Here is a 26,332-nt window from a genome sequence, read left to right as displayed (position 1 = left end):
CTCGGCTTCTGGGCCTTTTGTTGGAGTGGCTCGAGCCCACATCAGCCATTTGGATCTCTAGGCAGCCCGGCTGGCCCAATTGTCCCCAGCTCCTCCACCAAGTCGACCAGGCCCACAAGTGGGTCAAAGCCAGTGCCAACTCAGCTCCTTCCTCGCATCGACTTGAAGCTGGATCCCGAGTCACCACCCTCCCTGGTTGGGAACTCCTTCAGTGGCGATCGCCGACGAGCTACCTTCGCCGACTTCTGCCAGTCGTCCGAGTCCAGCGGGGACTCAAGTGAACTCGGCCAGCCCATCGATGATTGCGCTTGAAATGATGATGACTCGGTCGGCTCCCCTAATGCTCGCGGCGGCCTAATTGCACCACCATCATTCAAGGGCCGAAGAACGGCCTTTGGATCTCCTCCCTCGAGACTCCGCCCCGCCAAGGTCACCCCCCATCTCCACCACCATGGGAGTGGTGGATCGTGCCCCTCCTCTACCTACGCCGCCTCTAGGTGCCCGATCCTCCCATAGCCAAAGCAAACCTTGAGACATTTTCGTAGACGAAAGGCTACTACAGCACCCTCGTCTTTCCCTAGATCTAAATGCCAGAAAAGCAGCAGCACGGTGGCGTCGATGGCTACCTTTCAGGTGAAACCCATCACCCATTACTGCTCCATCACTCCATCAACAGCGAGCGGCCGGACGACCATCTTAGGTATCTAGAGGATGGTCTCACTAGACCAGTACTCCACCAGCAACCAAGGGAGCTGAATCCACACCACCACATCTTCATGGCATCCAACCCTGTTACAAAGTCGAGCACCCATGGCTCTATGGCTCCATGGCCAAGAGCTATTCTGCCACCACCCATGACCCTCCGATAAGGGCTCGGTCACCGTCGATCTGAACCTCAGAAGCTAGCCTGCCACCATCTCTGTTTCCATCTTTCCTCGAGCCGCTATGTCCTTGGCCACCTAGTCCACCAGCATCCGGCGATCGAGACTACGGACCACCACCGCCAGGCCGTCCCACTCCCTCCATGATGCTTCTATTGGTTCCTCTGGTAGCTCTAGGATGAACAAGAGCATCCGGCGAAGCTTTTCCACCTCCACGTCCAAGGCCCGATGGATAGTCCAGACCCAGGCTTCGCCCGAGCCACCAATTCCTCACCGCGTGCTGGCTGCGCCTGAGAGCGAACTAGCCGTTGGCCTTTGGTTATCGTTGTAGGAAGAGGGAATAGGTACCTTCGGTTCCTGGGCCTCGAGATGGGGGGTCTGTAGGCGATGAGGTATATAATGGGTAGCTACGGATCTGATCCACGTCACTTATATAACCGCGTAGGACTTAACCAGCTGGAACCTGCAATTAGTTTGTTAAGTCGTGAGAAAAGTCAGCTTAATGAGCGATCCTAGACACCAAATGGTGTTGCGGTTTTGGGAACGTTCGATGCTTCCTCTTTCACCTGCAAATAGTTTGTTTGGCGGTGAAGGAATCAGATCAAGCGGTCGTAGAAACTTATGAAAAGGTGTAACAGTATTGGTAACGTCAGAAACTTTTTCTTCTTTGGCAGATATCATGATTAAGATCCCCTTGAAAACCTCAGGAGCGGCGGCCCACGGCATCCCGCAGCGGGGCGGGTGCCGCGCGCCTCCCCGCTGGCCGCTGCAGCGCACCGCCCACAGGCCGCTGCGATACCCATTGAATTCACCGTTCACTTTTTAAACAGTCAGGTGCGGGCATGGCCTGCCCTTGTTGGAGTTTCTTTGGTGGTGTATGGCAGGCTTCTTCAAGTAAGCCCTTCCCTTTCCCTTCCCCTTCGTTAATCGCTCATGGAATCCAATAATCCCTCCTCCCAGCAGCAGCGCGGTTTGTCTCTCTCTCTTTCCTTCGTACGAGTAAAATTTCATATCGAATTTGGAGCGCGGTTTGTCTCTCTCTTTCTTTCCTTCGTACGAGGAAAATTTCATATCGAATTTGGAGCTGCTCTATATGGTATTTCTTTCCTTTTTTGCTTCTGATCAATTTAGACTTACGGAGTTTGAGAAGATAAGCGAGATCCCCACTCAAAAAAAAAGGAAGAAGACATCCGAGGTCGGTCCTAATTAAATTTGCTTTAATTTATTGAGGTTAAACTTGTCTCTGGGTGTTAAAGAGCTTTGTGCGATTCCCTTTTTCGGATTGTTTGGCATCACTTGTTAGAGTGGGAGTAAGTTTTGTTATTCGTGACCTCTGGACCGAGAACGAGAAAGCTGCATCCATGACCTGTTTCTATTTTTAATATTAGGAGGTGAAAGCAGATGAGTTATCTTAGTTACTGTGCGTTATGGTTACTAAACTTTCCTAGAAATTTAATTTGAAATGGCCTAATATTCAACGGCTTCTTCTGCTCCATCCCTGGGTGATCTGTTGCTCTCTCTTTCCCCGCGCGCGCGCGCGCGAAAAATTCAAGTGCAGAATCTCCAAGGGGACCTTTTTTTTGTTGGTTTTTTGTCACCACTCTTTTTTTTTTGTTTTTTTTACTCTCTGCCACTAGGGTTTGAATCTGAGGGCAGCTGAGCTCCCGTCTGTTGGCATGTCACTTGGGATGTTTTCAACACATTTCTTGGACTACATTACATGTCTCTGCATATCAGATGAAGTGAGATCACAAGAATTGTTTCTTGTATCACCAGGAAATGGTGCTGTGTTTCCACAATTACTAGAAACCCATGAATGATGACTCACATGTTTAATCTATTTCATCTTAAGAACAGCTCAAAATCTTACTTTTACTTTCAGTAAAGAACAATTCGCATGTGATTCGATTCAGATGAGCGTGAAGTGAATAAATACATAACAAATTGCAATGCAATCATTGATCCCTCTTGCTGACACCACTATATAGTTTTAGTCCCTGCACTACAAGAAACAGGTGAAGAAATAGCAAATGATAAAAGATTGCAAATCTTGGTTGGGAAGGTGGTGGATTCTGGTTTAAGGGATTTGTTATCTAATATCTATAGCAGCTAGTCCCACTTTAAGTTTCTAGATGTGGCTTGCTATCAAAATGTTTGATAGATGATTGGCTAGCAGAAAGGTAGTTCCCTTTTTTATTTCCGAGGGTTTTGTCAGTGTATCTTTTATCCATAATTTGACTTATATTGAAGTCCACTGTTGCTGGCTTACAAGATCAAAAAAGCACAAAGAAGAATTATGTAAAGATTGTCAAAATAATGTACAATTAGGTTTCTTCATTCAGTCCATTCATACATGAAGTTGGAGAAATTTTAGGTATTGGCCTCCTAGGAAACCCACACCATTAGATGCTTCCAAAATTCAAGGTTAAGAGGAGAAATGGGGAGAGGTGTTTGTGGCATTATGTGATTAATCTACATGCCTTCACAGCTAGGATATTGATTCATATGTGCATAGGTGTGTCTTGAAAGATATATGTTTTTTCCTGAATTCATTTGTGACATTCGTTACCATTCAGTTGCTCAATTTTCTTTTCCTGTTCTTAAAAATGATTTTCTTCTTGTAAATGATTTTCTATTTTGTCATATCTCAAATAAATTCATTTTGTACAATCTTTTTCTGTCCCATTTCTTGGCATTATCAAATGAAGGCACTTGCATTTAGTCTTCAAATCAATAGACTATCTAGATTCACTTTCAACTGATCTTGATGTAGAGGAAATGCTTACTTATCGAGCTTCCTACCACTGCTTTGATCACTGATGGGATGGAATCTTCGATTCAACTTGATCCACTAAGCTGGGGGATTTTATGGCTCACCAAGGTTTTTCTTCGTAATCAGACGGAGATTTCGTTCCATTTTATGTGGGGCAAGCTTTCTCTTTGACTTCCTAGTGGGACTGCATGCAAGACTCTCTCCTTTTTTTTCTGACGAAAGACCTTCTTGATCGCCTGGCCTCATTTATCGATCGAGGAAAGATGAGATCTTGGACATAATTACTACCATTTTCCTTCATGGCGGGGCTTTGACAACTCAACTATCTTCTAAAAGCCTTATTTATTAAGTACTGTCCCCTCACAGCTCAGCCCATTACCCTTTGTTCCTGGCTCAGGCTAGTTTGCTACTCAAGGAAACTCGAGATGATTTTTAGAACCTCTTTTTCTCCCTTAGATGACAAGAAGGAGGATGATTGGCTTTGCAACTCTTCCTTTCCTTTGGATGATTGGCTATTCAACCATCTCTTCTTTCACTTGATTTAGGTCTTTCAATACCCGAAACAGCAAATGCGGAAGCGCAGCCAAGTACTGAAATAGGAGTTGGTTCACTTGTTGGAAATATAGGAAGAGAGATTAGAGAGGAAAGGATGGAGAGGAAGAATATTTCAGATTTTTTCCTATTCACTTTGGCTCTTGCCTTGCTTACAAATCTATAAGACTTATATGTATTTATAGGACTTCTAGGTACATGAATAAACCTAAGTACATGAACCACTTAAATGCACATAGAAAACCCAAAAGACATAAACCACTTAAATGCACATAGAAAACCCAAAAGATATGAACTACTTAAATACATATATATGAATCACCACTCTCAAGGTGACCCTTCACATATTCATGAATCCTCCCAAAAGTCGTTCATTAATTTAAGTTTACTTTTCAACACCCCCCTTTAAACTTAATTTGTTGTAACTCCAAGCATCATCCTCAACTTGCTAAAAATGTCATACTTGAGAGGCTTAGTAAAAATATCTGCAACTTGATCATGGGTCTTCACATACTTCACTTGCACTTCATTCTTTGCAATGCAATTTCTAAGAAAATGATTGTTGCCCAGATAGACAACCCAAGAGGGGGGGTGAATTGGGTTTTAAAATAATTTTGCAATTAAAACGTTTGAGGATGACTAATTAATACTTTTGCAAGATGATTAATTAGTTGCTATGTGCTGTGAGTGAAATGAGAGTGAGAGAGAGAGACACAAGCAATCACAAACACAATGTTTATAGTGGTTCGGAGCTAACCTTTGCTCCTACGTCCACTCCCCAAGTCTCACTTGGGAATTCACTATAACCCCTTGGATTACAGCCGGTTGTTTTACAAGCTCACAACCCAACTTGTTGTTTTACGAGCTCACAACGAACTCGGTCGGTTTTTCCAGGCTCACCGACTAGAACCACCCCGATTGTTTTTCCGGGATCACAATCGAACCCTTACACGTTGGTTTTACCCTCGGCTCACCAACCAACCTCTACACTCTTGATTCAATCCCCTGATTGAATCAAGCAAAGACAAGATGGAAAGAACAAGGACAAACAGAAAAACAGAGCTTCTAAAAAGCAGATATACAGCAATATAAACTAGAGAGAAGTTAAGAGCCCTCAAACACTTTTGAGTTGGAGTAGAGAAGGGCTTCTTGAACTGTGAGTCTCCTCTTGAATGTCTGGTCGACTTGAAGGCAGGAGAAGACTTCTTTAAATGCTGGAAAGAGGTAGCTGGATGGAGTTAATGGCGCTCTTCCTTCTTTTCTGTTGAAAATCAGTTGGCAGAGATAGGATGCTTGATTTCTTTGAGTGGAATGGTGCTTCTCTGCCTTGCTACAGTCCTCTGTGGCTATTGAAGCCATCCCCCACGGAAACTAGCCGTTAGCCACCTTTTTCTGCCCGTTCTGCACACTCTGCACATCCTGACAATATGTCCGTTGGGGTCGGAGTCGACTCGCGCGATCTAGAGTCGACTCGGCTGTAGCGGGAGTCGACTCATGCTTTTCTGGAGTCGGCTCGGCAACTGTTCCGAATTTGAATTAAAGTGACCTCCGCGACTGGGAGTCGACTCGACTTAACCCGGAGTCGACTCCCCAACTTCTGGAGCTGACTTGCCATTTTCGGAGTCGGCTCATCCCATGAAGTCCATGGAGCTAATTTTTTCAACTTGGCCCACTCGAGTCGACTCGACAATCCTGGGAGTCGACTCGGCGCTCAGAGCCCGAACTCCCGATCTTCTGTCTTTTGGCTCGTCCAGTCTTGGAGTCGACTCGAACTGTTCCGGAGTCGACTCGGCTCTCAGTTTCCGAAACACAGCCTTCTGCCTTTTTGATGTAGCGCTGCCTTGGAGTCGACTCGAGCTGTCTGGGAGTCGACTCGGCTCCCAGAGACAATAATTCGGTCTTCTGTCTTTTTGGGGTCGCGCTGTCTCGGAGTCGACTCGCGCATTGCGGGAGTCGACTCGGATCTCAGAGTCCGAAAACTGCTCTCTGACTTTTGCCTTGTGTATCACTGAGAGTCGACCTGCCAACCATCGGAGTCGACTCGCGTTCCACAGGAGTCGACTCGAATCTCAGGGTCGAAAATCGCTCTCTGACTTTTCTGTCTGTAACTCCTTGGAGTCGACTCATACTACTCCGGAGTCGACTCGGTAATCATCGGAGTCGACTCGCGCACTTCAGGAGTCGACTCGCTGACAGGTTTTGAGTTGAGTCTTTCTGTTCGTCTGTCAGTTCTCAGTCGGAGTCGACTCGTAATGATCCGGAGTCGACTCGAGCCCGTGCCAGTGATTCTGATACGCTTCGAGTCGACTCGTAATATCCCGGAGTCGACTCGAGTCTCAGACTTTGGTTCAAACTGACTTCTTAACTTATCCAGAATATCTTGAACCAAGCCTAGAAACACTTAGAGAAGATTTTCACTGAAACACTCAATTGAATTCATTAGTAAACAAAAGATATACTCAAATGCTTTGAGCTCATCAAAATCAAATAGGGTTTTAATCAATCACTCCACAATGATACCTTGTATCTATATGCTTGCTTCTATCATGAAAAACCGGGTTCTTTGCCAATGCAATGGTCGACTTATTGTCAACAAAAATCTCCGTGGCCTCCTCTTGTGGCATTTGTAACTCCTTCAATAATCTTCTTAACCATATGGCATGACAAATACAAGAAGTAGCAGCAACATATTCAGCTTCACAAGTAGAAAGTGTCACGATTGGTTGCTTCTTCGAACTCCAAGTAAAAGCTGTATTTCCCAAGTAGAAAATGAAACCGGTAGTGCTCTTCCGGTCATCCATATCTCCGGCCCAATCACTATCACTATAGCCCACAAGCTTAAATTCATTAGAACATGAATAAAGCAAGCCAAAACTGATTGTACCTTTGATGTAACGAAGAATTTGTTTCGCCGCTTTGAAATGTGTCATGCTTGGTGACTCCATAAACCGACTAATAAGCCTAACTCCAAAAAGTATATCCGGTCTTGTGCAAGTTAGGTATCTCAAACTTCCAACTAAACTTTTGAAGGTTGTAGAGTCTACCTTCTCTCCTTCTTCATGCTTAGACAGCTTTACTCCACATTCCACCGGAGTGTTCACAGGCTGACAATCTTTCATCTTGAACCTCTTAAGGATTTTCTTGGCAAAACCTTCTTGAGAAATAAAATTCCATCCTCCATTTGTTTGATCTGAATGCCAAGATAATAAGACATGAGACCAATATCCGTCATTTCAAACTCTTTAGTTATAGCTTGCTTAAACTCTCCAAACATACTTGGATTATTGCCCGTAAAAATCAAATCATCAACATATAAGCAAATAATTAAATATCTCCATTTTCACGCACCTTAGCATAGAGAGCATGCTCATGTGGGCACTTGGTAAACCCATTTTTTTGGAAATACTTGTCAATCTGACTATTCCAAGCCCTTGGCGCTCGCTTCAAACCATACAATGCTTTCTTCAACTTCAACACTTTGTCTTCATGGCCTTTGATCACATAGCCCAAAGGTTGTTCAACATAAACCTCTTCCTCAAGAATGCCATTCAAGAAAGCTGATTTGACATCCATTTGATAAATCTTCCACTTCTTTTGTGCTGCAAGTGAGATTATCATTCGGATGGTCTCCAACCGTGCAACAGGAGCAAACACTTCACCATAGTCAATCCCGGAACGTTGGCTGTATCCCTTGGCTACCAACCTTGCGTTGTATCTCTCTACTTCACCTTTAGCATTCTTCTTTTCTTTGAAAACCCACTTCACACCAATGGGCTTTTGACCTTCCGGTATAGTTGCTAGCTCCCAAGTGTCATTCTTCTCAATTGACTTGATCTCTTCATCCATGGCAATTCTCCACTTCTCATCTTTGACCGCTTCTTCAAAAACTATGGGCTCACAATCGGCAAAGTGACAAAAAAGAGTTAAATCATCACTTAAATTTTCTGTTACCTCATAAAGATCTTGAAGACTCCTCATTCGTGGTTGCCTTTCACTAGAGCTTCCACTAGAAGATGAAGAAAATGTACTAGGAATTGTTGGTGATCGAGGTGTTATGGGCTCTTGAACTTCTCTTCTTTGCTCCTCTTCATTAAGGAATGGAAAGAAATCATACCTCTCCTTATCTTCATTACTCCAATCCCAAGAATCTTCTTCATCGAACTCCACATCTCTACTTATAGTCGCCTTGCCAACACTTGGATTGTAGAGCTTGTAGCCTTTGGAACGTTGATCATACCCGATGAAGATCTGCTTCTTGCTTTTATCATCAAGCTTGGACCTCTCTTGATCAGGTACATGAACATAGCCAATGCTCCCAAAAACTCTTAAACGGAAAACACTTGGCTTTCTTCCGCTCCATGCTTCTTGAGGAGTTTTGTTCCATAGGCTTCTAGTTGGACACCGGTTAGATAGGTACACTGCACAGTCAACCGCTTCCACCCAAAATTCTTTTGGCATTTTCTTTGTCTTCAACATGCTTCGAGCCATATTGAGAATGCTCCTATTCTTCCTTTCGACGACACCATTTTGTTGTGGAGATCTTGGAACGGTCAAAAACCGCCGAATGCCATTTGCTTCACAAAACTCATTAAACTTGTTAGAAGTAAACTCTCCCCCTCTATCCGTTCTCAAGGCTTTAATACAATAGCCACTTTGTTTTTCAACAAGTGCTTTAAACTTTCTAAAAGCACCAAATACTTCGGATTTTTCTTTCAAGAAATAAACCCAAGTTTTTCTACTGCAATCATCAATAAAGAGAAGAAAATACCGATTGTTACCAAATGAAGAAGGCTTGATTGGTCCACAAACATCGGCATGAACAAGTTCAAGTAGCTCCCTTGCTCTTGAAGTAGTTTCTTTTGGAAAACTCTTTCGGAATTGTTTGCCAACAAGACACCCTTCACATAGTTGATCTGGTTGGTCAATAGTTGGCAAGCCCTTCAACATCTCTTTTTGTCCCAACAACTTCAAGTCTCCAAAATTTACATGCCCAAGCCTCAAATGCCAAAGCCAAGATGAATCTTTCAAACAAGTCTTGAGACATTTAGCAACATCAGTTTGGATGTCAAGCAAAAACATCCTATTTGTTGTCATAAGCACCTTAGCAATCACATTCTCCCTATCATCTTGAAGTAAGAGACTACGATTTTTCATATGAACCTCGTAGTTCTTCTTCAAAAGTTGTCCCAGACTCAAAATATTACTTTTCATACTTGGAATATAATAAACATTACTCATAAGTTGATGGCCACCATTTTTCATACGAATTAAAATCGTACCTTTGCCTTCAATTGGAACTTTAGAGTTATCTCCAAAAGTGACAAACCCGGTCACCGATTCGTCAATCTCCACAAATTTGCTTTTATCTCCACACATGTGATTGCTTGCGGCATTATCAAGATACCACAAATCTTTCTTGCTTCTTTCTTCTCCTTTGAAGGCTAGCAACAAAGTGGCCTCTGCTTCTTCATTTTCAACATGATGAGCCTTCTCTTCAACATTGAAAGGAGAACTCCAACACTCCCGAGCATAGTGCCCAATCTTTTGACAATTGTAACACCGAACTTTGGACTTATCATTTTGCCTTGTGTAGTTTCCTCTACCACGGCCTCTTGACAAATACCTCCTTTCTTCATTGTTGGAGTATTGATTGCCTTGTCCACCTCTTCCTCTTCCTCTTCCTCCTCTCCCTCGACCTTGTCCACCTCCACGTCCTCTTCCTTGTTGACTTTTCCCAAACTCCCTTTCTTTCTCCTTCACCGAGAGCTTGGTGGCTAGAACTTGCTCGATCGGCTCCTCCTTCTTCTTGTTGATTCTCTCTTCATGGGCTTGTAACGAACTCATAAGTTGATCAACCGTCATAGTCTCCAAATCTTTGGACTCCTTGATGGCTACAACGATGTAATCGAACTTCGAATGCAACGAACGAAGAATTTTCTCAATGACTCGGACATCCTCCAATCTTTCTCCATACCTCTTCATTTGATTTACTATGGCCAACACCCTTGAAAAGAAATCCGCAATGGACTCGGATTCTTGCATTCGTATGCCTTCAAAATCTCCTCGTAGCATTTGAAGGCGTACTTTCTTCACTTTATCAACTCCTTGGTAGGAGTTTTGTAAGATCTCCCATGCTTGCTTGGCGGTGGTCGCATTAGCCACTCTCTCGAACATGACTTCATCCAAACATTGATGGATGAGGGTGAGAGCTTGTTGGTCCTTCTTCCGCATTCTGGGTTGAGCCTCTCTTTGAGCAGGACTCATCAAAGCTTCTTCACGAGGCTCCTCATAGCCTCTATCCACGATCTCCCACACATCTTGCGATCCAAGCAAAGCCTTCATACGAATGCACCAATTCTCATAATTCTCTTTTGTAAGGCGAGGGAATTGAAATGGGAAGGTAGAATTGGCCATCTCCAGGATCAAGAAACTGGAGCTCTGATACCAGTTTGTTGGAAATATAGGAAGAGAGATTAGAGAGGAAAGGATGGAGAGGAAGAATATTTCAGATTTTTTTCTATTCACTTTGGCTCTTGCCTTGCTTACAAAACTATAAGACTTACATGTATTTATAGGACTTCTAGGTACATGAATAAACCTAAGTACATGAACCACTTAAATGCACATAGAAAACCCAAAAGACATAAACCACTTAAATGCACATAGAAAACCCAAAAGATATGAACTACTTAAATACATATACATGAATCACCACTCTCAAGGTGACCCTTCACATATTCATGAATCCTCCCAAAAGTCATTCATTAAATTAAGTTTACTTTTCAATATGCCCTTAATTGAGCCGATCAGTCCTTGTTGACCTTTTGAGGTGAAGGGGGATGAGGATGATAGTGTTATTTTGATGATTAACAAGCAATTATCTAGAGCTTGCTATAAGTTAAATTGATACTTCATTTATAAGTTCATTACTCTCAGTATATTTGTTTAATTGAAAATATATATATGGTCTTGTTCATTTGGATGGATCTAATCTTGAGAATGCAGCAAACTGTGAATTGAGTCGACCCATAGGTTGATTGGGTCAACCCCGGGACTTAAAGGAATCATCTGGCACACTCATGCAAAAACAGCACAAATGAACAGTGAGTTGGGTCGACCCAAGGTAGGCATGAGTCGACCCAACCTCCAAAGAACCTCAAAATGCAAAGGAAAAATGCTCTCTGGATTTACTGAGAGGGTCGACCCACACAGTGGTTGAGTCGACCCAAGCTTGAGTCGACCCAAACCCTGAGAGGGTCGACCCAAAGGCAAGACAGAAAGACAGACAGAAAATGGTTCTCTGAAATTACTGAGAGGGTCGACCCAAGAAGAAGTTGAGTCGACCCAAGTGAACTTTGAGTCGACCCAAACCCTGAGAGGGTCGACCCAAATGGAAGACAGAAAGACAGACAGAAAATGGCTCTCTGAAATTACTGAGAGGGTCGACCCAAGAAGAAGTTGAGTCGACCCAAGTGAACTTTGAGTCGACCCAAAGAATGGTTGGGTCGACCCAAGTGAAGGAAGTTTGAAATTCATGTTTCTGTGTTCTCTGAGAGGGTCGACCCAAGGAATGTTTGAGTCGACCCAAGGCCAAGTTGGGTCGACCCAAGGACAGGTTGAGCCGACCCAAACACGGGCTGAACAGTAACGGCTAGTTCTGCAGATGTACTTTTTGTCCTTCCCAAGGCATGTAACGGCTAGTTTTTCAAATCTGATCAATGGGGCTTGTCCAAGGAAGGTTGAAAACTATTTAAAAGGGCACTATTCATCAGAATAAATAACTTTTGAGTGGGAAATCAAAGTATACACAAGAAAACCAAAGAGCCCTAATCTTCTTCATCAAGAGCTTCATTCAAAAATCAAAGAAAGGGATTGAGCAGATTCAAAGAGGCATCAAGAGCTCCTTCCCCCATTGAAGAGTGAAGCTTCCTTGACAAAGAAGAGCCAAGCGACTTCAAAGCGATAATTTCTTTCTAACTCTTCTTCATTGCTCATATTGTTCTATATGCTCATTTAGGAGTTTAAATCTTTTCTTTTCATTTGTTTGAAAACTTTGTAAAGGTTCGTTGGTGAGCCCGCAAAACCAACAAAGGTTTTTGGTAAATCCGGAAAACCAAAGTTGTAAAGGTTCGTTGGTAAGCCCGCAAAACCAACAAGGTTTTTGGTGAACCCGGAAAACCAAAGTTGTATAGGTTCGTTGGTGATCCCGTAAAACCAACAAGGTTTTTGGATTGTGAGCCCGGAAAACAATCCAACTGTAATCCGCGAGATTATAGTGAATTCCCAAGGGTACGCTTGGGGAGTGGACGTAGGTGCTAAGGAGAGCACCGAACCACTATATATTGTTGTGTTTGGATTGTGTTTGTGCTTTCATTCTCTCTTGCTTTACTTTCTATTCTTGCATTAGTTTAACTCACTCTAATAACCTAAGTAAGCATCCATCGCAGTTAACTAAGAAAGTTTTAAAAGCACTAAAGTAAAGAAGAAACCAATTCACCCCCCCTCTTGGCTTGTCACCTTGGGCAACAAGTGGTATCAGAGCAAGGTGCTCTAATAGTACTCATTGATCTAACAATCAAGAGTTAAAGATCATGACAACCCAAGTGGGATGTGCAATGAATGAGGGACAATCCACAAATAGACCTCCTCTATTTAATGGCACAAACTACACATATTGGAAAGCCAGAATGAGGATATTCATTCAAGCTTCAGATTATGAACTATGGCAAATCATCACTAGAGGACCTCACACACCCACACTTAACATAGAGGGCACTATCATACCCAAACCAGAAATGGATTGGAATGAAAATGATAGAAGATTAGCACAGTTAAATGCAAAAGCTGTAAATATACTTTACTGCTCTTTAGATGTAAATGAATTTAATAGAATATCCACTTGCACCACCGCCAAAGAAATTTGGGATAGACTTGAGGTCACACATGAAGGGACCAATCAAGTTAAGGAGTCTAAGATAAACATATTAGTACACAAGTATGAACTGTTTAAAATGGAATCTACTGAGTCCATAACTGATATGTTTACTCGTTTTACTGATATTATAAATGGGCTTAAGAGTTTAGGAAAGTCTTATTCTAACTCTGATTTGGTGCGTAAAATTCTCAGGTCTCTACCAAGGAATTGGGAGGCCAAGGTAACCGCTATTCAAGAAGCAAAGGACCTCAACACACTGCAGTTAGAGGAGCTTCTAGGATCACTCATGACCTATGAGTTGACAATGAGGCAAAATTCAGAAGATGAGGTCAAGAGGAGAAAGCCTATTACCCTAAAGACTACCACCCCTAGACAACAAACTGAATCGGAAGATTCAAATGATGATGAAGATATTGATGAAGAAGGGATGGCAGTGCTTGGGAGAAAATTCAGAAAATTCATGAGAGGTAAGAATAGATTCCATAAAAAGAAGCCCTTCATTAAAGGTAACTCAAGCAAAGAAAAGGGTAAGGACAAAGAAAAGGAGAAAGAAACTCCCATTTGCTATGAGTGTAACAAACCCGGGCATTATAAGATAGATTGCCCAGATTTGAAGTGGATGGCAAGAAAATTGAAAAAGAAGAATTTTATGGCCGATTGGAGTGAGAGTGAGGAATCAAGTTCGGAGGACGAAGATCATCAAGACACGGCCCAAATATGTCATATGGCCAATGACGATGAGGTAGATTCTGAACTTGACTGCGATTTTACTGTTGATGAATTACATGATGCATTTTTAGAACTCATGGAAGAACATAAAAAGGTAATTAATAAAAACAAAGCTCTAAAAGAAGAAAATCAATCTCTCATTAAAGATAAGATAAAACTGTCTCATAACTACGAAACATTAAGTAGGAAACTTGAAAATGAAACCAAGAACTTAATTGCTGAAAATATTAAGTTAAAAGAAGATGCTGAAAAATATAAAACTTTGGTAGATAAATTTACTCTTAGTTCTACCAAATTAAATTTGATTCTTGATAGCCAAAAAGCTGTATATGATAAGGCTGGTTTAGGATATAAAACAAATAGGAAACAAAAATTATTAAAGAATATTTTTGTAAAAGCTAAAAATAAAAATATTACTTGTTATTATTGCAATAAGTTAGGACATAGAGCATATGAATGTAACTTTAGAAAGTCTAGTCAAAACAAATCAAGTAATAATCAAAAGATAAAATTCAAAAAAGTTTGGGTTCCAAAAGGAACATGGAGTACTAACCCTAAAGGACCCAACTTAGTTTGGGTACCTAAAGTTTCTTCTTGATTTTGATTGCAGGTGTGTCTTGCAGCTGACAAAGTTGAAAAACGTTGGTATCTAGATAGCGGGTGTTCAAGACACATGACTGGTGACGAAGATCAATTTGTCACCTTGGAACCAAAGAATGGTGGAGTAGTAACCTATGGAGACAATGGTAAAGGGTATATCATTGGAAAGGGTAAAATTTTCATTGCTCCATCTGTTTTTATAGAAAATGTCTTATTAGTTAAAGGTTTGAAACATAATCTTCTTAGCATAAGTCAGTTTTGTGATAAAGGATTTCAAGTTACATTTGAAGCATCTGTATGTATAATCACAAATCCTAAAGATAATAGTATTGTACTTGTAGGACAAAGGCAAAGGAATATTTATTTAGTAGATCTTCAAGAATTAGGCAAGAAAAATGGTTTATGCTTAATTACTAATGAAGAAAAGAAAAATGAAACTAGTTGGCTTTGGCATCGAAGACTAGGACATGCTAGTATGGAATTAATATCAAAACTAGTTAAGAAGGAGTTAATAAAAGATGTGCCAAAATTGACTTTTGAAAAAGACAAAATATGTGGACCATGTTCATTGGGAAAACAAACTAAGTCATCCTTCAAATCGAAAAATGTAGTCTCAACAACTAGACCATTTGAACTCATACATATGGATTTATTTGGACCTACTAGAACTACAAGTCTAGGAGGGAAGAAGTATGGACTAGTTATTGTAGATGATTTTTCAAGGTACACATGGGTTTTATTTTTGGCACATAAGAATGAAGCATTTTCAGAATTTTTGAAACTATACAATAAAATCATAAATGAAAAGAAACTCACATTGGTAGCAATTCGAAGTGATCATGGCACGGAATTTGAAAATCAACACTTCGAGGAATTCTGCACTAAAAATGGAATATCACATCAATTTTCAGCACCTAGAACGCCTCAACAAAATGGGGTTGTTGAAAGGAAAAATAGGACATTGGCAGAAATGGCACGCACAATGTTGTGCGAGTCAAATCTTCCAAAGTACTTTTGGGCTGAAGCTATAAACACTTCTTACCATATTCTAAATCGAGTCTTAATACGACCTATAACTAAGAAAACTCCTTATGAACTTTGGAACAATAGGAAACCAACTGCAAAATATTTTAAAGTATTTGGATGTAGATGTTTTATCTTAAATAATGGCAAGGAGGACTTAAGTAAATTTGATGCCAAGTCAGATGAAGGTATCTTCTTAGGATACTCCACATCTAGCAAGGCATACAGAGTATTCAACAAAAGAACCTTAGTAGTGGAAGAGTCGGTCAATATTATATTTGATGAGTCTGATAGTGAGTCTGCTAGGAAAGAAAGTATTGTTGATGATGATACAGGAATTATAGACTTTGAAAAGTTGAATATAGATGACGTGCCAAATCAAGATAAGGGAGAAGATTGCCTGCCACCACAACCCCAAGACGTGCCAAAAGAATGGAGGTATGCACATGGACATCCCAAAGACTTAATTATTGGTGATCCATCTCAAGGGGTAAGAACTCGATCTTCTCTTAGGAATTTAAATGATTATCTTGCTTTTGTTTCACAATTAGAACCTAAAACTTATGAAGAAGCTGAAAAAGATACTAACTGGATAAATGCCATGCAAGAGGAATTAAATCAATTTAAAAGAAGTAATGTATGGACATTAACTGAAAGACCAAAGCATAATTCAGTAATTGGAACAAAATGGGTATTTAGAAATAAATTAGATGAAAATGGAGTAGTTATAAGAAATAAGGCTAGACTTGTAGCTAAAGGATACAATCAGGAAGAAGGAATAGATTATGATGAGACGTTTGCTCCTGTAGCTAGATTAGAAGCTATAAGATTACTTCTAGCATTTGCATGCTTTATGGACTTTAAATTATATCAAATGGATGTGAAGAGTGCATTTTTAAATGGTATTATTGAAGAGGAAGTATATGTAGAACAACCTCCAGGATTTGAAAATCATGAATTACCAAATCATGTGTTTAAATTGCATAAGGCATTATATGGATTAAAGCAAGCACCTAGGGCTTGGTATGATAGACTAAGTAAGTTTCTCATTGATAATGACTTTTGTAGAGGAAATGTAGATAAAACTCTATTTCTCAAAAGAAAGGACAAAAATCTACTAGTGGTGCAAATATATGTAGATGACATAATCTTTGGTGCCACTAACGATACTCTATGCAAAGAATTTGCTGATTTAATGCATGGAGAATTTGAGATGAGTTTGATGGGAGAATTAAGCTTCTTTTTAGGATTACAAATCAAACAAACCAAAGAAGGTATTTTCATTCATCAAACTAAGTATACAAGGGAAATACTGAAGAAGTTTGGTAATGAAAATCATAAGGGAATTGGCACTCCAATGAATCCCACTAATAAGCTAGACAAGGATGAAAAAGGGAAAAGTGTAGATATTAAGCTCTATAGAGGACTAATTGGATCCTTGCTCTATCTTACGGCTAGTAAACCCGACATTGTATTTAGTGTAGGGATATGTGCTAGATATCAATCGGATCCTAAGGAGTCACATTTAAGTGCAGTTAAGAGGATCCTTAGATATTTAAGAGGAACCACCACCATTGGATTATGGTACTCGAGAGACTCATGTCTAGATTTGCTCGCATACTCAGATGCAGATTTTGCCGGATGCAAATTAGATAGAAAGAGCACAAGTGGCACATGCCAATTCTTAGGAAACAATTTAGTATCATGGTTTAGTAAAAAGCAGAATTCAGTAGCACTATCCACAGCCGAAGCTGAATACATAGCTGCTGGTAGCTGTTGTGCTCAAGTATTATGGCTCAAGCAACAACTAGAGGACTATGGTGTTAAACTAGAAAATATTCCTATTAAGTGTGACAATACGAGTGCTATCAATCTCACTAAAAATCCAGTTCAGCACTCTAAGGCCAAACACATAGAAATAAGGTACCATTTCATTAGGGATCATGTGCAAAATGGAAATGTATGCATTGAGCATATATGCACGGAAAAACAATTGGCCGATATATTCACAAAACCACTGAGTGAAGATAGATTCTGTATGCTCAGAAGGGAATTAGGTATATGTGATCCTTTTATTGAATGAATATGAAAGGAAGTTAGTAGTCTCATGATACATTCTTCTAACTTCAAAAATCCCATGAAACATGAGTCAAATTTGTTGTCTATAAATTTCTCACTCATGTATCAATGTCCCATAAGGAGCTTATAAAGATTAAAAGCGAGGAAAACTTTTTAGAAGCAAAAAGGGAGAGAAAACCAAGTTCTGCACTTGGGTCGACCCAACCCAGAACAAGGGTCGACCCAACGTTGAGTCGACCCAAGAAAATTCTTGAGTCGACCCAACGTCGGGACCCCACTGTTAAAAGGGGGCCCGAGAGCTCATCTAGGGCACTGTTTGCCCTTTGTCTTCTTCCGAAAATCCTTGTTCCCACTCTCCAATCTCCACTAGACTCCTCCAAACAGTAGATTTCTTTAAGATCTTGGAGAAATGGGTCCCAAACGAGCCGTAGCCAAAAGATCCGGAAGAGTGAGCCGAGTCCAACAAGAGGAAAGGCACCCTACCGAGCCTTCTCCCGTGTCTCCACCGCGTGAGGCACGTGCGGAGGTCCCTCCTCCTCCTTCCCCCTCAGTGCTCCTTGCAAGATTTGCGGGGAGGCCGGTTACTACCGGAAGAAGGATCCATTCGGAGTTTTTCAACCAAGAAGGATTTCGAATTTGGGAATGGATCCAAAGACAAGGATGGGAGTATCTTTGCTCCCTTGATGTGGTGATATACCCCGGGTTAGTCCAAGAATTCTACGCCTTCCTCAAGACTGGTATGGGAGGGCTTGTTTCAGATGTTAGAGGGGTTCGGATCCGTGTATCCGAGGAGAGCTTGAGTGAGCTTCTACACCTACCTTGCACGGGAGCTATTCCGGAAAGATCAGATAACAAAATGAGAGCTCTTCAGCTGATCATGGAAAATGAGAACTTCGATTTCTCTCAGAAGGTAATAGCTAGTTCTCTTTCCGCCGAGATGAGGTTGTTGCTTAATATGATAAATAGAATTTTATTTCCGAAGACCGGGAGATTCGATCTCATCTCAGAACGAGATCTTGCAGTTATGGAGTGCATGATTAGGGGGATTCCCCTAAATCTTCCGGCCATGATATTGAGGCAAATGAGAAAGGTAATAAGCAGCAACAGGGTATCATTGCCTTATGGCATGATACTTACATTGATCTTCCGTCAGCACGGGTTACCTCTCGAGGAGGAAGCATTCAAGAATCTGCAACCCACAGACACGTACACTGCACGGTCACTCATACGCATGGGTTATGAGAAAGTGAACGGGCAGTGGATACATACTGGTGCAGGCATTCAGGGTGAAGCACCAGAGGGAGAGGCACCAGAGGGTGAGGATGAGGAGCCTATGGATCATCCTACTGCACCCTCAGAGGCTGGACCATCGTCATCTGCTCCTCCGACAGATACGGATGACTTCTGGAGCAGGATGACAGAGCTCATGTCAGCTCAGGCGAGGACTATTACTGACGGGCTCACGAGCCGATTAGACGCCCGGTTGGATGTCATGTCTGCTGATATCAGTGATCTGAGGCAGCAGATTGGAGCACTCCGGAGAGAGAGGGAGACACATGGACCATCTGTGCCACAGGCTGCTGAGTCAGAGATATCGGCACAGAGTCATCCAGCTCGACGTGCTCCACGCCAGACTCAGTCTCACCAGGCTCGACCTCCCCTCGCCACGTATGCTAGGAGGATGAGGACTAGATCCCAGCCATTAGATTCCCCCTAGGCTGATCTTAGTATCTATGTTTAGAGCCTAGGCTAGAAATCTAGTTCTCATATGTATCTTGCTTTTTCTCATATGTATTTTGCTTTTGCCTTATATCTTTAAATCTTGATTGAGGAACATTGTACTTATCTTTATTTTGGGCATTATTGTATGAAAATGTTCCTATTTTGATCAATGAAGTCTGAAGTTTGTTCTTTATTGCATCTTTTCCCATATATATGTTTTTTGATGATAACAAAAAGGGGGAGAAGAGAAGGAAAGAGTATATAAAGGAAACGAGAAGAAAAGAGTATATAAAGGGGGAGAAGAAAAGATAGAGTATTCACTTCGAGAAAAGAAAGAGTATTGATTTTGGGAGAAGCAAAGATAGTGTTTAAAAACAAAAATATTAATTTTGTGAGAAAGAGTGAGTAAAGAAGTTATGAAAAGAAAAAAAAAGAGAAATAAATGGGCAAACAAATTGAAAATCATATAAGAAAGCTTATATATCTAAGGGGGAGCAATTTGTAACAATGAAAACCATCAAATCAAAAATTTCTATCATAATTCAGAATTTGGCACATATAAATTCAAAATTTGGCACGCTCCTCTCTCACCCCGATACATAAGCTGAAACTCATATTTTATCTCAAATTTTTGAAGTTTCATTGCTAATGAATTATAAATGAAAGGGGGAGCCATTCAAAAAGTCAAATTGGCAAATTTTGAATAATATAGGGGGAGATTTCACTTATATATATGAAAAGCTGAAATTCAGAAATTCAATCCCTTTTATAAACTGATTTTAAAGACAAGTATCAATAGGCTTATACTCTTTATTTTGTAATCATCAAAAAGGGGGAGATTGAGGATGATAGTGTTATTTTGATGATTAACAAGCAATTATCTAGAGCTTGCTATAAGTTAAATTGATACTTCATTTATAAGTTCATTACTCTCAGTATATTTGTTTAATTGAAAATATATATATGGTCTTGTTCATTTGGATGGATCTAATCTTGAGAATGCAGCAAAGTGTGAATTGAGTCGACCCATAGGTTGATTGGGTCAACCCCGGGACTTAAAGGAATCATCTGGCACACTCATGCAAAAACAGCACAAATGAACAGTGAGTTGGGTCGACCCAAGGTAGGCATGAGTCGACCCAACCTCCAAAGAACCTCAAAATGCAAAGGAAAAATGCTCTCTGGATTTACTGAGAGGGTCGACCCACACAGTGGTTGAGTCGACCCAAGCTTGAGTCGACCCAAACCCTGAGAGGGTCGACCCAAAGGCAAGACAGAAAGACAGACAGAAAATGGTTCTCTGAAATTACTGAGAGGGTCGACCCAAGAAGAAGTTGAGTCGACCCAAGTGAACTTTGAGTCGACCCAAACCCTGAGAGGGTCGACCCAAATGGAAGACAGAAAGACAGACAGAAAATGGCTCTCTGAAATTACTGAGAGGGTCGACCCAAGAAGAAGTTGAGTCGACCCAAGTGAACTTTGAGTCGACCCAAAGAATGGTTGGGTCGACCCAAGTGAAGGAAGTTTGAAATTCATGTTTCTGTGTTCTCTGAGAGGGTCGACCCAAGGAATGTTTGAGTCGACCCAAGGCCAAGTTGGGTCGACCCAAGGACAGGTTGAGCCGACCCAAACACGGGCTGAACAGTAACGGCTAGTTCTGCAGATGTACTTTTTGTCCTTCCCAAGGCATGTAACGGCTAGTTTTTCAAACCTGACCAATGGGGCTTGTCCAAGGAAGGTTGAAAACTATTTAAAAGGGCACTATTCATCAGAATAAATAACTTTTGAGTGGGAAATCAAAGTATACACAAGAAAACCAAAGAGCCCTAATCTTCTTCATCAAGAGCTTCATTCAAAAATCAAAGAAAGGGATTGAGCAGATTCAAAGAGGCATCAAGAGCTCCTTCCCCCATTGAAGAGTGAAGCTTCCTTGACAAAGAAGAGCCAAGCGACTTCAAAGCGATAATTTCTTTCTAACTCTTCTTCATTGCTCATATTGTTCTATATGCTCATTTAGGAGTTTAAATCTTTTCTTTTCATTTGTTTGAAAACTTTGTAAAGGTTCGTTGGTGAGCCCGCAAAACCAACAAAGGTTTTTGGTAAATCCGGAAAACCAAAGTTGTAAAGGTTCGTTGGTAAGCCCGCAAAACCAACAAGGTTTTTGGTGAACCCGGAAAACCAAAGTTGTATAGGTTCGTTGGTGATCCCGTAAAACCAACAAGGTTTTTGGATTGTGAGCCCGGAAAACAATCCAACTGTAATCCGCGAGATTATAGTGAATTCCCAAGGGTACGCTTGGGGAGTGGACGTAGGTGCTAAGGAGAGCACCGAACCACTATATATTGTTGTGTTTGGATTGTGTTTGTGCTTTCATTCTCTCTTGCTTTACTTTCTATTCTTGCATTAGTTTAACTCACTCTAATAACCTAAGTAAGCATCCATCGCAGTTAACTAAGAAAGTTTTAAAAGCACTAAAGTAAAGAAGAAACCAATTCACCCCCCCCCCTCTTGGCTTGTCACCTTGGGCAACAGGGGAAGACCTATAGCGTTTTCTTCGGTACTCGTGGGAGAAAGGGCTCCCTTAGGGAAGAAGGGTTCTCGCTTTGGGGGTAGAACTCTTAGCAGGATATAAAATAGGGTTTCCAGCAGTGCTCTAGAGAAGAGGGGTTTCTTGCCTTAGGGAAAGAAAGGTTGCAGGCTAACAAAGACAGTGAGGCTTCACTAACTATTGAACCTATAGGCCCCTAACTCGCTATGTCCTCGAGGAATAGTCCGTCCTCCTTTGATGAGGTGCACTCCCTACGTCCTTTCGATATCCGCTTCTTGCTTCCATAGGCCCCCCCTATTGACTAATGAATAGAAGTTCATCTTGCTTTCCCTGATCAAATAAACATAGTATTTGCTCCTCATTTTTAGTTGATATGGGACCCTAAACTTCTCCCGTTGGATGGCACTTCGGGAGCCCTCATTCATTGTGGATGCTAGGAGGTGTGAACAGTTGAAAAATCCAACCTATGTACACAGCTTGAACCAGAACTCGATCCTTGGATGATTTGACACTATAGGCATGCTCACCATGCTTTCCAGAGTGTGTGAGGAATATTAAGTACTGCCAGGCATGCAATTGACGACTACTCATTTCTCTTGTGAAGTTTTGAATTTCGATTAGACTGAAGAAGATAGGGCATGAACTATTCAATCAATTAGGCAAGTTCTCGAGCTCGCCCTACCCTAAGAAAGAAGAATGTGGGGACGGAACTGAGACATAGTCTTTTGAAGCCTGGCACCATAGTTGAAGGTTGATATCACGAAGAATAGCAAATTAGCATTGTGTCCACTCCGCTTGATTCAGTTCAACTAAAAAACCTTTATATGGGTACATAGAAAACAAAAAGCAAGATTTTTCAGGCAGAGCAAGGGTCTCTATTCTCTTCTCTCTTCATTTCAAACTGTTTTACCCAAGTCAATCTGATATTGGCACTTAGATGGAAACGATCTTTCACTAGCAAGTGCACGAATGGCTCGGCAATGAACGGGCTTGAGTTGACTCGATGAGATACTGCACTAAGCTAGCGATTTTTCATAAACCGAAAGAAAGACGAGTGGAGAACCACCTTTTTCGTCATAAGGGGAATCAACTGATTCAAACACAGATAAGTTATAAGAACTAATGATGAGAGTAGACCGAAAGAAAGAAAGACGAACACAAAGAAGCTCACTTTCCAGCCGGTTAGGTAAAGGAAAAGCGCATCCGGAAACCAATAACTAATAGATGTCGACTCACACCGCGATTGGGTCGAAGAAAAGAATAATGGTCAGCGAAGGCTATGAAACGGTCGAACAGGTCAGGTAGTTGTTTGATTCCTATCTACCGCTGATAAGTGAGAATGAATGAGTACCTCCTACCACTTCGGGCCCCATTGTCCAAAATAGTATCATCAAGTTTAGTCCTTTATTGGTACTAACGGACAAGTTGCTTGACTACCTGAACCATTACTATTCATTTCACCACCACAGTCATAATCGAACAGCCAAGCCACCTTCACTTGAATTTACGGACCAGACAAATAGGGGAGTGAGGAGTCTAAGTTTTTCGACTAAGTAAAATGTGTGGCCGACTCACGTACCGCTTTCCAATAAGGACGTAAGAGAAAGCATGGGAACACTAGAGCTTGAAACGATAGAGGTATCTTATGAATATATCCCCCCAAGAATTGGGATTTATGTTTGAATTCATCTGGCAGTGCATTAGGCCCCCTGTCCCTTGCTCGTAGTCCAGAAAAAAATAGATTATCATTCTCGAAATTAGAAGAGCACATCCCGAAACTAGCCTCTTTTTTAGGATCCAAACCATGGGAGGAGAAAGTGCCCGGATGGGAGAGCAAACCTTCCCACCAATAAACGTGCTTTCGACGGATCCCGTCTCTTGGAGAGAAAGGATTTCAGATTGGATCACCAACTTTCTTTAGAGCCGGGCGATCAAAGAGACTATGCGAGTCGATCACCTTCCAGAGCTTCAAGCTGCTCGAGCCGTAATTTTACTCTTTGACCATTCATTGCTTAACTGATTATGTATCGCCACCCGTAATGAAGGTAGTTCGACTTCCAGTGGGAAAAGCCTTTAGTCCTCAAATCAGAGCCTGCCTAGTAAATAAAGGCACTTGCATTTAGTTTTCAAATCAATGGACTATCTAGGTATAGCTATCAAGGAGGAACTCAGCTTGTTTGAAACTCAAATATATTTAGTCTGTTAAGTCAAGAGGTTGCAAATATGATGATGATGATGATGATGCTGATAATTACGACGATGTGTAGGTTTTTGGAATCACTTTAGTTTGTCTTCAAATCTCTGATGAGTTCTTTCACTTTGTGTTTTTACATATTTAAAAAATCCTACCTTTCTAACATGTTATTCCTTCCAGTCAAGGTACAGCCTTTTCACCCTGTGGTTATCTGGGTTTTGCATACTTTTTGTTATTAATTTCCTAGTTTAATGCATTTATTTTTTAATCTGCTTTATTTACCTTCTATGCATCATTGTGCCATCATTCGTGTTTAAAATGAGCTGCTTGTAATTCTTAAGGTGGTGAACCTAGTGAGACGAATCAGATGTAATTGCAATGTTGCAGGGAATGTCACGCCACTAAAACCTTGGCAACGAGTTGGGAGCTCGTCTAGGCCTGCACCTTCCAAACCTCTTTCACCTAGAAGCACAAGTAATGTTGTTGAGGCATCTGGGACTGCAAAACCTGGAGAAGCAGCTTCTGGTGCTGAGGGGAATGCGTCGGCAAATTGGAAAGCTCTTGGCAGGTCTGTACCTTCAGGACCCTGGGAACAAAACAATGGGAACAGTTATGGAGGTATTTGCTATCTAGTCCAGCACTGAAGTTTCATGATTTGATGTGCTTTTCTTCCATAATACCCAAATGGTGAAATTCGGATCCCTCATGCAGGATATGTTTCGACTATGAACTACAATTCAGGCTATGGCTCTGGCATGAATAATTCATATGGAGGATCTGAAGGATCTTATGGTGGTGGTTTATATGGTAATAGCATGTATAGAGGGTATGGTGGGCTGTATGGAGGCTCTGGAGTGTATTTAGAGAGCATGCATAATGGCAGGTTTGGTGGCCCAATGAATGGGTATGGGATGCCCATGGGTAGTCCTTATGGTAATTCAGATCCAAATAACCTCTATGGTCCTCCCCCATCACCGCCAGGCTTTTGGATGTCCTTCATTCAAGTAGTAAGTACATGACATCTCCATTCCAATTACCTCATGGATAGTTGTTATGATTGGCAATAGACATTCATTATTGACTGCATAGATCAAGAGCACATTTTGTTTGTAATATGCATTTATCATAGTTTCTCACAAATAGATCTATGGCCTAATGGTTGGACCCTTCATCATTTGGGAGGATGTCCCATGCTTGAACATTTGGAGGTGTTGCTTGAAGTGTTTGACATAGGTTATTCTTCCTTAATCACTATCAAATGATTGACGGATCTCAGCACTCCCACTTTTATATTCTGTCATGTAGCACATATTTGACTGTGTTCTTTATAATCATTGGTACAGCTCTCTCTCTCTCTCTCTCTCTCTGTGTGCACGCGTGCGCGCGCGCGCGCGCGGTGTGTGTGCGCGTGCGTGTTGTGTGTGTCTGATTAGCTTTTACATGTTATACAAGTCCATGATATGATGGCCTAGAGCTAAAAGATGTAGATCCTACCATTCAGTATTGATTTATAAAGTATTTTGCTGCCTTTTCTTCTTGGATGAAATTACTTTTTGACATTCACTCAGATGCGTGTTGTTGTGAACATTTTTGGTCGAATCTCGATTCTTATCGATGAAAACATGAAGGCCTTTCACATGTCTATGTCAGCACTTCTTCAGGTGCCCTTTGTTCATGTATTCTGCTTCATTTTTTTTATATGGCGAGCTCACAAAGATCATTGTTAATTCATTTCTTACTGTTGTAATCTTGTCTGCTTCAGCTCTTTGATCGATCTGGTTTGTTATATGGCGAGCTCGCAAAATTTGTGCTAAGGTTGCTTGGAATGAGAACAAAACCTGGAAGACACTATCAGTTAGGACCTGGGGAGCTCATTGGCCCTAATGCAAAATGGCAGCATCACATTGAAGGCCCAAATTCTACTAATGGTTCTTGGGACAGTGTCTGGGGAGATAATCTTAGTAAAGAAACCACTTGAGAAAGATGCAGGTTAATGTGAAATAACAAAGGAAGTAGTCTAGGTAAAACAGGATGTCTAAGAATATCATATGCATAATTGGGCATATCTAAAAACTACCTTTTTTGCTGGAATGAGAGGAAAGCTGCAGACTTCCTGTATTATGTTGCATATTCTCAGTTTCTATGGTGGATTGGATTACAGATTGGTACTTCAGTGAGTGGCTCCATGTGATACTGTAGTTTGTATTATAATAAAGAGCAAGTCTTGTAATCTTTCAACTCTTTCTCAATATATTCATCATTTGAAAATATGATTGCCTGATCCTCTATAATATTT

The 26,332-nt window shown here is 41.3% G+C and overlaps 1 protein-coding gene across 4 annotated transcripts; it reads left to right on the top strand.

Annotated features, from left to right (window-relative positions):
* The first annotated feature begins 1,589 nt into the window (after positions 1–1,589).
* On the top strand, positions 1,590–26,332 carry LOC103723630 (peroxisomal membrane protein 13-like). 4 transcript variants are annotated; one of them, XM_039129925.1, is made up of 5 exons: positions 1,590–1,775; positions 24,424–24,654; positions 24,748–25,043; positions 25,665–25,697; positions 25,799–26,332. In XM_039129925.1, the coding sequence occupies exons 1-5, from the start codon at positions 1,724–1,726 to the stop codon at positions 26,012–26,014; spliced, it is 828 nt and encodes a 275-aa protein (XP_038985853.1). In that variant the 5' UTR covers positions 1,590–1,723; the 3' UTR covers positions 26,015–26,332. The 4 variants fall into 4 exon arrangements, with proteins under 4 accessions (XP_038985853.1, XP_038985851.1, XP_038985852.1 ...); XM_039129923.1 differs by having other exon boundaries at positions 25,605–25,697; positions 25,799–26,331; XM_039129924.1 differs by having other exon boundaries at positions 1,590–1,851; positions 25,605–25,697; positions 25,799–26,331.

This window comes from Phoenix dactylifera, chromosome 9, assembly GCF_009389715.1.
Source record: "Phoenix dactylifera cultivar Barhee BC4 chromosome 9, palm_55x_up_171113_PBpolish2nd_filt_p, whole genome shotgun sequence".
In the NCBI taxonomy this organism is placed as follows: domain Eukaryota; kingdom Viridiplantae; phylum Streptophyta; class Magnoliopsida; order Arecales; family Arecaceae; genus Phoenix; species Phoenix dactylifera.
Note: the sequence above shows the minus strand (reverse complement) of the source record. Positions and strands in the feature narration are given on the sequence as shown.

Coding starts and splice junctions, on each gene's coding strand:
- LOC103723630 (XM_039129923.1), top strand. CDS start 1,724: ATGGCCTGCCCTTGTTGGAGTTTCTTTGGTGGTGTATGGCAGGCTTCT. Junction 1,776..24,423: donor TGTATGGCAGGCTTCTTCAA/GTAAGCCCTTCC, acceptor GCAATGTTGCAG/GGAATGTCACGCCACTAAAA. Junction 25,044..25,604: donor GGATGTCCTTCATTCAAGTA/GTAAGTACATGA, acceptor ACATTCACTCAG/ATGCGTGTTGTTGTGAACAT.